The 12324-nt window shown below is 40.5% G+C and overlaps 1 protein-coding gene across 1 annotated transcript in view; it reads left to right on the top strand.

Annotated features, from left to right (window-relative positions):
- ATXN10 (ataxin 10) overlaps window positions 1-12324 on the top strand; it is a 109699-nt gene that overhangs the window by 80229 nt on the left and 17146 nt on the right. Inside the window, exon 10 of the mRNA XM_074590396.1 lies at window positions 9919-9982. Within this exon, the coding sequence (XP_074446497.1) occupies window positions 9919-9982 (64 nt within the window). The remainder of the gene's footprint in view (window positions 1-9918; window positions 9983-12324) is intronic.

Below are 12324 nucleotides of genomic sequence, written 5' to 3'. Positions count from 1 at the left end.
AAGTGGCTTCTGTTTCAGGAACTGTAAATAAGTGGATGATGAAAACGGAATTGTTTAAAAAACACATGAACCAGTTGTGTTACTGTCTCTTGCGGGAACCTATTCTGAATTCTCAAGTGTTTATATTGTCATCTCAATGGCTGGAAACTCCTGTGTTTTGCTTTTGGAAAGACTAGTGGAAAATATTATTCAGCAGCTGACATGGCTTGTTACCCGCTCCTAGTAGCTGGACACTCTAGCTTCTGCTTGTTTTGGCTCAGTCCTGATTGTGTGCTTGGTACCTTCGTGTTCTCTTCTCTTCCCTTCCCCCTCAGTAAGGCCAAAATCTTCATCTTCTAAACCAATTCTCGTTGGAGAGTTTTAGGACAGCACAAAGGAATCCCACTTGTAGATTCTAAGATATTTTTTTTTTAATTATGTTTTTTTATCTCCCAGAAAGAGGCAAGGGTCAACTCTTTTAGGGGAGTTGAAATAAACCTCATGTCTCTCTGGGGAATAATGGTGATAGAGGGAGAGTGTCTTTGAAAATAATGTACCAGGAGCATCAAGTTTTGTTGCCATGATTTCTGAATTTCAAATGTTAAAATGTTAAATACATGCTTACCTAAACAGTGTAGTAGGTGGAAGAGTATTCTCTGTACACTGCCTTGACTGAAATGGACATAAAGATCTCTCTTAGCTCTCAAAGTCATTCATACTGGAGCCCTCAAACTAGCTAAGCAAGTCTGCTGTGATGTCCTGGAGAAAGGAGCCTCTGTCCACAAGTATTTCAGTAGATCTGCAGGATGTGGTGAACTCCAATAATAGACTTGATTGCCACAAGCCACAGCTGCCTCTATTCTAAGCCAAAGTGCCTGTAGTCTGCAGTAGACCTAGGAATCCACTAGCACCAACAGATTAAAGTGTTCTTTTGTCCTTTGAAGTAGAATCTCCTGTGTATCTCCTGTCACTTCTGCTGCTTAGAAAAACAAAGGGAAAAAAAAAACCCAAACCAAGACACACAAATGAACAAAATGAAATAATACTTTTCAATACCGTCATAGCTGCAGAGGAGCCAATTTGTTAACCTAACCAGTTGATATATTCCTACTCTTATTAAGCTGTTCTGTTACTCAAATAAAATGCTGGATTGTACCCAGATGTCTAATTATTAGTTACCTATGTTGTTGAGCACGTCTTCGAGGAAAACTGACTCCTGTTGGTCAGCCTGTTTGGTGGCAGGGCCTGAAGGATATATTTCTCATTACATAGTCATTATGTAATCCTCATGTGGTGCATTCAGAAGGAATAAGACTTAAACATATCTTTAATGATGAGCAAAGATTGTCAACAAATACCCAATGTGTATTTCATTGAATCGCTTTTCTTTGGCATAATCTATTCTAGTATGATTTTCTGTTTGAGAAAGTCATGCAGACTTAGAGACAGAAAGGACTCGAAGGGTCATTACTATTCGCCTGTCCAGAGCAGGACTTGTTAGAGTATTCACGGTTAAGATTTTTCAGGTCATTTGTGGAGACTTGCAATATTGGAGACTGCTCCAGGAGTCTTTGAGACTCATATTTCAGAGTATTGCAGTGCTTGACTAAACATTACTGTTAAAAATATTTTCTGAATGTGTAATGTGAATGTTCTGTTCGTTAGGCCCATTACTTCTCGTTCTCCTGGATGTAGATAATAGATCATACTGTATTCCTCGAAACTTTCTTTTTTTCTAGAACTCTTTCTGTTTGCTACATACTCTGATAAATTGCTTCTGACAACTTTTTTATGGCTTTATAACCAAGAAAAGGTCATAGTAGGGTAGAAAGAATCTGGTTTTGAGCTAATGTGCAGAAAAGAATGGATTTCTGCTTCTTTCCACGGTCTTAGCCCTTTTGTTTTTGTTGGAGTGAGATGGAAAGGTCTTAGACTCACACAGTCATTCAGGCGGGAAGGGGTTTCGGAAGGTCCATTCTCCAACCTTCTGCTGAAAGCTGAATTCAGAGCAGGTTGCTCAGGGCTTTATCTAGACAAGTCTTGAAGACCTTCAGAATGCCCGCAGTGTCTATGGGCAACCTGCTCCATATCCTCATAGTAAAACATTTTTTATTCTCTCCAGTCAGAACCTTCTCAGTTTCATTTTATGATCATATTTTCTGTATTTACACTACTGTGGACCCAAGCCAGGAGAGCAGCTCTGTCTTCTTAGTAAGCTTCTTGTAGGTATGGGAAGGCTGCCACCAAGTGCTCCTCCCCAAGCTAAAAAACCCCAGTACCCTCAACCTCTCTTTGCGTGGCATAGCTTCAGCCCCTTGAGTAGGTTGCAGTCTAATGAGTACCAAGGAGAATAATTGCTTCCCTTGATCTAATGGCTATGCTCCTGTTGGTACAGCTTAGGATGCTGTTGTCTCATGTAAGACAGATGTTAAGATCTTGATGATTCAGCTCTTGAGAACTATGTTAGAAGATAATAAATTCAGTAATCTGGGGTGCTAAGAGAAAACAGAAAATATAGTCAATAGGTTCGTTTTCTTAGGTCATGCCATCCCAGCTGTGTTATTCTTCCCCATCTCCCTTACTTTACCTCCTCTAGCTTTTATATCCTGTAGACAGTTTAAATCAAATTTGTCAGAGAAGTGTGGGTATCAGAAATACTGTTTTACCCCTACTTTTTGCCTCATGAGACTCAGCAAATAGCTAAATGAGAAACCTGAAGTAGTGTTCCTGAGAGGGGAAGTTGGGTAGCGGCAGCTTAATCCCTGATCAACTGCAAACTAAGGCTGACGTTTGGCAACCCATCAGCACACCTGTACCTATGAACCATGTGCTGCAACTTGGGTGTTTTTCGTCATTTTTAGCTGTGTGACAGAACTAGGAGCACTGCAAAGAGTGAAGGAGCCAAGTCTGTAAAAATGTGAAGTTTGCCAGTTTTGTTGCTCCCAGAAACCATTTTTCTTTTAAGTTACGTAACGTGAATTGTAATTTAGTACTCTGGAGCTAAATGTTATTGGAGACACGTTTTCTCTGGTAGGAAATGTGTAATGAATGTCTTATCTAGAGTTTTTCCATATAAATGGTTCCTGCTTGTTCACGTTTTTTGACTTGTTTTTAGGCTGTAGTTTCTGCCCCCAACTGCTTTTTAAACTAGAAATTTGGTTTTCTATTTGTCAATGTACATATCAGTAACATGTAAAAGGAAGAGTGGGTATTAGTATGGATTATTCAAACTGTTAGTAGTCCACTTACATGGACTTTGCATTTCCTTTTGCTTATCTATAGTTAGAACAAACAAAACTTCTAAGAAATTGATGTATTTCTGTGGCTGAAACAAACACATTTCTCATTCTGCCTTCTGCATCGATTGAAGACAGAGAACTGGTTACATTCTGGTGGAAGAATAATATATGTTCAAGCTGTTGTTGACTAGAGGCATAAATGTTCTTTTTCACAGAATCAAAGAATGACAGGGGTTGGAAGGGACCTCTGGAGATCATCTTGTCCAACCCCCCTGCCAGAGCAGGTTGCACAGGAACACGTCCAGGTGGGTTTTGAATGTCTCCAGAGACGGAGACTCCACCACCTCTCCGGGCAGCCTGTTCCAGTGCTCTGCCACCCTCAAAGTAAAGAAGTTCCTCCACACATTTAGGTGGAACTTCCTATGCTCAAATTTGTGCCCGTTACCTCTTGTCCTGTCACTAGGCACCACTGAAAACCTGGCCCCATCCTCCTGACATCTACCCTTTAAGTATTTATAAGCATTGATAAGATCCCCCCTCAGACGTCTTTTTTCCAGACTGAAGAGACCCAAACCCCTCAGCCTTTCTTCATAAGAGAGATGTTCCAGTCCCCTAATCACCTTTGTAGCCTTTGCTGCACCCTCTCCAGCAGTTCCCTGTCCTTGAACCAGGGAGCCCAGAACTGGACACAGTACTCCAGGTGCGGCCTCACCAAGGCAGAGTAGAGGGGGAGGATGACCTCCCTCGACTTGCTTGCCACACTCTTCTTGATGCACCCCAGGATGCCATTGGCCTTCTTGGCCACAAGGGCACATTGCTGGCTCATGGTCACCCTGTTGTCCACCAGGACTCCCAGGTCTCTTTCCACAGAGCTGCTCTCCAGCAGGTCAGCCCCCAACCTGCACTGGTGCATGGGGTTATTCCTCCCCAGGTGCAGCACCCTACACTTGCCCTTGTTGAATTTCATAAGGTTCCTCTCCGCCCAACTCTCCAGCCTGTCCAGGCCTCTCTGTACAGCAGCACAGCCTTCCAGTGTGTCAGCCACCCCTCCCAGCTTTTTGACATCGGCAGACTTGCTGAGGGTGTACTCTATCCCTTCATCCAGGTCACTGATGAATATATTGAAGAGGACTGGGCCCAGTACTGACCCCTGAGGAACACAACTCGTCGCTGACCTCTAGCTAGACTCTGTGCCCCTAATCACAACCCTCTGAGGTCTGTCTTTCAACCAGTTTTCTATCCACCCCACTGTCCATTCATTTAACCCACACTTCCTAAGCTTCCCTATGAGGATGCTGTGGGAGACTGTGTCGAACGCCTCGCTGAAGTCAAGGTAGACCACATCCACTGCCCTCCCCTCATCTATCCATCCAGTCTTGCCATCATAGAAGGCTATCAGATTAGTCAGACATGATTTCCCCTTGGTGAGTCTCTGTTGACTGCTTCTCATAGCTTTCTTTTCCTCCACATGCCTTGAGATGATGCCCAGAATGAGCTGTTCCATCATCTTTCCAGGGATGGAGGTGAGGCTGACCGGCCTGTAGTTTCCTGGGTCTTCCTTCTTGCCCTTTTTGAAGACTGGAGTGACACTGGCTTTCCTCCAGTCCCCAGGCACCTCACCTGTTCTCCAGGACCTTTCAAAGATGATGGAGAGTGGCCCAGCAATGACTTCCACCAGCTCCCTCAGCACTCTCAGGTGCATCCCATCGGGATCCATGGACTTGTGAATATCCAGTTTACTTAATTGATCTCTAACTTGATCCTCCTCAGTCAAAGGGAAGTCTTCCTTCATCCAGACTTTCCCTGTTAGCTCTGAATTCTGGGACTCCTGAGGTCTGGCCTGAGCCGTAAAGACCGAAGCAAAGAAGCTGTTCAGTAATTCTGCCTTCTCCACATCCTCTGTCACCAGGGCATCCAGCTCATTCAACAGTGGGCCCACATTTTTCTCTTGTTTTCCTTTTGCCTCTGATACGCTTGAAGAAACCCTTCCTGTTGACCTTCACATCCCTCGCCAGTTTTAATTCCAAGGAGGCCTTGGCTTTCCTCATTTCATGCCCCTCTGGCGGCATTCTTGTAATCTTCCCAAGTGGTCGGTCCCCTCTTCCATGTGCTGTAAACTTTCTTCTTCCACCTGAGCTTTTTGAGAAGCTCTCTGCTCAACCATGCAGGTCTGCTGCATCCCTTGTCTGAGTTCTTGCTCTTAGGGATGCACCGATCCTGAGCTTGGAGAAAGTGGTATTTGACTACCAGTCAGCTCTCTTGAGCCCCTTACTTTCCAGAGCCTTAGCCCACGGAATCTCTCCAAGAAGTTTCTTGAAGTGGTCAAAGTTAGCCCTCCTGAAGTCCAAGGTTGCATAATAGTACTCTTTTTTTGCATAATAGTACTCTTTTAGTTGACTAAGTAATGTTTCCAATGCCTGAAGTGTTAATGATTCTTTGAAGAGGTTATTTTTGCTCAAGGTTTTCTGTTACTGGCTATAGAGTCACCAGACCTGGAGGTTTATAGTTGCATTTTACTAGATGCACATCGATTCAGCGACAAGCATTGTCATGCTCAGAGAATTTGCAGTCTTGCCCCTGAGCTTGGCTCCATTGCTGCTAGAGGGAAAGATTCAAGAAACAGCCTATGGTTAATTTGTACTTTTTCTGGGCTCTGCTGTGTATGATTGTGTTAATGATAATTACTTCTGTGAACTTTATGAGAAAATACTGGGAGATTATCAGAAGTAGTTCTGTTCAGGCAGATATCCTTAATTATGCTGGTGACCTTATTTATATATTGGTCAATAAATGTGAATTCTGTAAAATAAAATAAAAACTTTAATTTTGGTCTGAATGTTTTCATTGGTTATCAAGAGAAAAAAGCATAGCTTTTTCCTCAGGACTGACATGTCCCAAACCATCCAAATAAAACACTTTATTTTTCCTTGTCCGTGAGAGCAGTATATATGGTCTGGGCTGGTCACTTTCATAAACTCTTGTTTAATATTTATACAGAACCTCTGCCTACATGACCTTATGTTTAGTGTCTGGTTTAAGTAATTGAAATACATTATTAAATTCCAGCTACAGAGAAAGAGGAAAAAACCCTAGTGGTCACTTTGTCACTGGCAAAGGCATTTTCTTTTAAGTGTAATACATGTAAATTTCTCACTGGCGTGATACTAATCTTCATTACGTTTCAAAGGCAAGTACAGAAGACAAGCGGGATGGCAATATAAAGCTGTGTTGTGAAAGATGTCTTTTTTAACTGGCAGAGATGGATACCTGCCTTTGCATGCTGGATATTCTATTTTTCTGCTTTTTAGAAAACAATTTCAGAAACTGGCATAATAACATTAGGGCAGAATTTTTGGTACTGCCTTGACTGAAGCACTAGAGATCACTAGCGTAGAGCTGTATTTTTTTTTTTTTTATTTTAAAGTTGTCTTAAGTAACCTTTGTAATTAACTTAAATGTGGTCAAGATTTCAGCATACACATAGGTTGCAGCTTCATTTACTGTTTCAGTAAATGTTCAGAACAAAGTATTACAGTTCTTCATAATAAAATAACCTTGTGGTTTTGTTACAGTCCAGTGCAGTTCCATGTTATTGACCAGCTATATTGTTAATAATGTAAATGGAGAATAAATTTAGTGATCTTTTGTAACACAGGCTGATGTGAGTAATTATGTTTACAAGACAGACACCAGAACTGTCCTATTACTTAATTTCTGTCTAATTTCTTCCAAAATCTGGATGGATTACAGCCAGCTTCACACCAGCCACTACAGGTTTTCTTCCCAGGATACTTTTGCACCTTATTTAAAGTGAGATTTGAGGCTTGTGCAATATTGACTCCTTTCCCAAGCCCTGCAGAAGATCCCTGCAAAAAGTCCGCTGCGTTACTCTGCACTTTGCATTTCACGGACATTCCTTTTCGAAGGAAAAGCTCTGAGGCCAATGATTAGTTGGAAAAATTCACTAGCCTCTTCGCATTGGGCAGTATAGTTCCAATAAATGTGTGTAAGAGGTTGAGATCTAGGGTGATGGTTTCTCGATGTTTACAAAATCTGCTGGTGTGGGAGATTACAGGCAGATGAGAGTGAGAAGATTTGAGAGATTCTCAGCATACAAGTGGGACAGTCTGGTGGGGGACAGGTGTTCCTACCTTTGACTATCTGTGGCATTATCGTTGCAGAAATGGCTCTGCTACATGCAGAGCAATTCCTGAATTGTCTCACATTGCAGCCCAGAACACTACAGAACACTGGCATGAATTTTAGGTTACTGTAAAATGCTGTTTCAGTGGATCGCTGGTGGTTCAGGAACAGCTGGGGCATGGACTGGAACTTCTCTAGTAGTGGTTGCTCAGGAATCGGAGCTCTTCACCTCACGAGTCACTCTGAGAAGTATGTAGATTTGTCTTGGGTGAGAACATTGTAGGGTTTCTTTTCCTTGCTTCATTTCATTCTGTAGTAAGTCACAGGTGACATACTAAAGCATGGTTACAAAAACTATGCCTAACTCGGTCAAATTATATGTACAGCTTAATTCTACGATGTTCAAGAGACTCTCAGTGGGTGTATAAGGCAGTGGTAGTTAGCAACTGGTTTTTACGTTAAGGTATCCCTGAGGCTGTGGTTTGCTGCTTCTGTTCCCGCTTAACCTTGAAGGAATCTCATTATATTCCCGCAGTAACTTTTTGGAGCATGTGTGGATTTTAATTAAAATTTTACTTTCCCTGAATGCTTACTTACTCTGTTAACCAAACGTCTCATTTGAATCGAACTGGAACAGATTGCATGGTTTATTTCAGTTGACAGCGCTTAATCTAGATTAATTTGTACTGTTCAGCATTTCACTGATGGAAAATAAAAGGTAACATTGTAGGCATATCTGAGTTTGGCTGCAGCATGAAAATCAAAGAACTAACGTTTCCCAAGCGCGTGCAAGTACAGTATTACTGAAAGGTCATTGTTTGTTCAAGCTTTAAGTATGACATCATACACGATGCATGACTTCTGGAGAAAACACAAAAATTTTGTGGAAAGAATGGCTATTTTAAAACTTGTATTATTAACTGTATTTCATGTAGGTATAGTTATGCATGTTAGCACAGATGTGCCAGTCAGGTCTTAAGAGCTAGTGATGCTCTTTGTTTTTGTTATACGTAAGCCTTGCCTGTTTCTGTTACTGTTACTTTCTCATGTTGTAGCTTGAGACGCTGCAATAAGATTATCTGAAAAGGAACTTGTAAGAGGGATGTGCTCAGATTTGTCTTTGAATTCAGTTATGCTGAGTGATAGTCTGTTTTGTATTTCACATCTGAATCTCCTCCTACCCGACTTCCCTCTCTTACCATAGAACTTGCATTTCAGAAATCTGATCCATCCTGCAGTGTAAACTTCATCATTTGTTGTTTGACATGGTACATAAAAGCGTACCTTGTTTTGGGGAAAAAAAGATGGAAGAGACAACAATCATCAAGCCACAACCTAAACTGACATTCTGTCTAAATTCTTTTGCCCACCAGCTTTTTGTTTGACATTTAATTTTAAGGAATTAAAGAATTTAAGATTTCGACAAGCACAGTTTAGCTATCAGAATCACAGAATGGTTCAGGTTGGAAGGGACTTCTGGAGGAACCTCTTGTCCAACCCCCTGCTTAAATGCAGATCAGGTTGCCCAGGATCATGGCCAGGTGGCTTGAAGAATGTAAATAATATACAGGTATAAGAATCTAAACAATTAATCCTTATGCTCTCAAGTCTTTTTAAAAATACTTCTGTAATTAAAAAAAAATGCTTATATGTCTTAAGAAGTTATTTCCAAGGTTGAAATTTTGCGGGTAATGTAGAACAGGTTTTCATTTAAATGCGTGACACCTTCTAGAGCTATAAACATACATGATCATTTATGGTGTTACAGCGTACCTTAGAAGTCTAGATAAATTTCTTATGGAATATACTTTTCTTAAGATAATTATGCTACACATTTATAGTTAGCATCAGCTTGCCCTGAGTTCTTGGTAGTGTGGGTGTGTATGTAGGTATGAGTCTGTTAGGATTATACGTTATTACCTCATCCTCACACAAAAACATATTAGCGTAATCTGTGAATTCACATGTATATGTATATATAGAAGATAAAAAATTGTCAATCTCATCTTTGCTGATTTGCTAGTAACGTAATGAACACCTTATCCAAGGAAAAAAGTCAGTGGCTCTTATTTGATATAAAGAATTTGTGCTTAGGTACATACAGGTAACCCATTGCTTTTGAAGGTTGTATAGATACAGAACATACAGACGACATGTGTCCCCATGCTGACTCTTGTGCATGTGTACGTATATTTTTCAACTTTTTCTTTTTTCCTGTTTTTTCACTCAGCAGTTTTTCGTGGTTCTTCCTTCTGGAAGCAAGCATGAGCTGCCAATAAGCATAGCTTCTCTGGCTCGGTGTGAGAAGCATGACATAGACAATACCTCAGTCAAAACACATGCTAAATCAAGGAAGAATGTGAAATTAATGTCTGCCTGCGTTACTCTTTTTTGATACTTACTGGTGATAATACCAGATTTACTCTGCAATTCCTGTTAATATGTTTAATATTTTGGATGAAACAAAAATCCCTGTTATGTTTTTATGTATTTCTTGCATGAAACGTCATCAGAATTGTTGAGACATCTGTTAAATTAAACTTTTGTTTTTATTTAGGTTTATGAGTTAGATGGCATCCCCTTGATCCTGGACAACTGCAGCATTGATGACAACAATCCTTGTATCCTTTACAAAAGAATTCTAATTATTGAATATGATTCATAAGAAAAGGTGTGAGGGTTTAATATATTTATGCCAGCATTGCTTTCACTTATACCTAAGTCTGCCTGGCCTAGGCTGTATTTAAATGCTAGATTCAGAAGTGAGCAAACTCATAAATATGCTTTCGTGAACTGGAGTCTAAGTAAGTTGAACTGTGGTTATATTCTATTTCCTAAAATAATAAATATTACTGGTTTACAAATGTTCAATTCAGAGAGCTAACTGTGGCAGAAATCTTAATTAAGACTACGTTTGGTCATTGTGTCAGATCTCGGAGCTTTTCCTTCAACTGAAATCTATTCAGTAGACTGAAATAAGTACCCCATCAATTCTCTATGTTTGTTAATTCTGACTGGAGAACTTATTCTAAGCACAGACACAAGGCTAGCAAGCTGTAATGAAACGTGTATAATGGAGAGAACTAATGACGCAGATTACTGAAATGTTGGGGAGATTTTAATATAAATGTCATTGTGCTTCATATTTGGGATTATTTTTCCTGTGATTTAAGAGCAGAGACTTTCCAAGATAGATTACTATTAGAGGGAAATAACTTTACATTGAAGATAAACAGTTGTTAAGCAGACTTAGCCGTCTCTTCATGAACTGCATAGTAATCCTGCTGGTCTGTTCAGTGGGTGAGCTATTATTTTCTGTCATCTAATCATTAGCTCCTTGTAAGTTTCTGATAAGTGCATCTGGAAATCAAATGCCTTTCCTGTCTAAAGTAATGTCAGCTTTCTTATACTGAACATGAGAAACAGGTTTTTTAAATCAATTTGTCGAGAAAAGCTTGCTTTTTAACAAGTATCATAAAACAAAACAAAAAAAGTTGTGAAAATGTTGCCTCTTCTCATAATTGTGTGCTGTAGAACATCATCTATATATAAATATGTCTTAAAAGGATGAAATAATGTGGGGACAGGTGATAGCAAAATGTTACCAAGCTGGGTGGAGGGTGTTAAGTATCCTCTGAGTTACTCACTTGGTTGCTTTATATGCAAGGTTTTTACATTCATCACTATTCCTATAATTGCAATAGTGTGTCTGACGGTGTGTCTCTTGACAGTGCACTGAGTAGCAGAGTTTTATTTCCGCAGTCCGATTCTGGTAAGGGGCACTCCTGGATGCGGTGGGAAGGGCAGGGAAAGTTACCTTTCCCTAAGCAGAAGATCAGGTCTGAGAAAACCTAGTAAGGAATTTCAATCCCAAGTTACTCTTCCTTTGCTGGAAAGCACAGCTGTGCAACGACTTTCAGAATTTCTTTCTAGGATTAATCCTTCATTTTAGCTGTTAATAAAAGAGGATAAAGTTTGAGGCCTTCAAAGGGTAGAGTTGTAATTTACGATCTGGAATGAAATGAAAATAAAATGCCACAGGAGCCTTTACTGCGTTTTGAGCAATGTGGAACTTCTTACACCTTTTGATACAGGCTGACATTTTATGGCTGTACTATAAACTTCTTACCAGAGGATAAAACTTTGCTTACTTGGTTTATAAAGACTTACTAGACATAATGACACCTCTTAATATGAGCTTTCACCACTGATCTGTAGTGTATGGTATTCAGGTAGACGAAAAAGTAAGTAGCGCTTGGGCAGAGGGTGGACTAGCCTGCTGTGACACAGTTTGCTGCGTCAGCTTTTGGAGCACAGCTTCTGGCTGCTGCTCTGTTTATCATTTTGACCTAGAGCTATTCCAGGTGTTCTTGTGCTATGTGAAGTCAATGCTCCCCTGCTGCTCTCCTGCTTCTGACGTTCCTCATCTGCTGCGTTCTCAGCATGTCTTATGCAGGGAAGCAGAAGAGGAGTTTGCAGTTTGAATTTGTCTTTACTTTCACCGGCTTCACTGCTACTTCTAGACACTACAAACCAAGTCCTTAGTAGCATGTAGGTGCCTGACTCCATTGCATAACAATCTTCTGAAGAGATTCTACTGTTTCTCTCCTCCCACTCTGCACCCACCCCTGTCTGGGACAAATCTGTTTTGTGATGCTTGTAAACCAGAGGAATCTTTTACTAAGATTTGAAAGCCTACTTGCTTAAAACTGGAACATCTTAAAATTGCCCCCATTGTAACTTTATGATCCAGAGTGAATATATTTCTTCACTTTTCTCATTTCAAGGAAGACTAATTAAAAGGAAGTATTTCGGCACCTCTTGAGCTGGGTGTTGAGAGAGTTGCCAAAATTCAAATATGATCACTCAGTGGGGCTGCTGTTTGCCAAGGTGACGTAGAAAGCTGCAAGGGAAAGCTCGATCTAGCTGTTCAGCCAGGGTTCCTTCAGGGAGTCATGTCCAG

The sequence above is a fragment of the Larus michahellis genome, chromosome 1, assembly GCF_964199755.1.
Source record: "Larus michahellis chromosome 1, bLarMic1.1, whole genome shotgun sequence".
In the NCBI taxonomy this organism is placed as follows: domain Eukaryota; kingdom Metazoa; phylum Chordata; class Aves; order Charadriiformes; family Laridae; genus Larus; species Larus michahellis.
The sequence above is the reverse complement of the archived record's forward strand: the minus strand, read 5'-3'. Positions and strand labels throughout refer to the sequence as shown.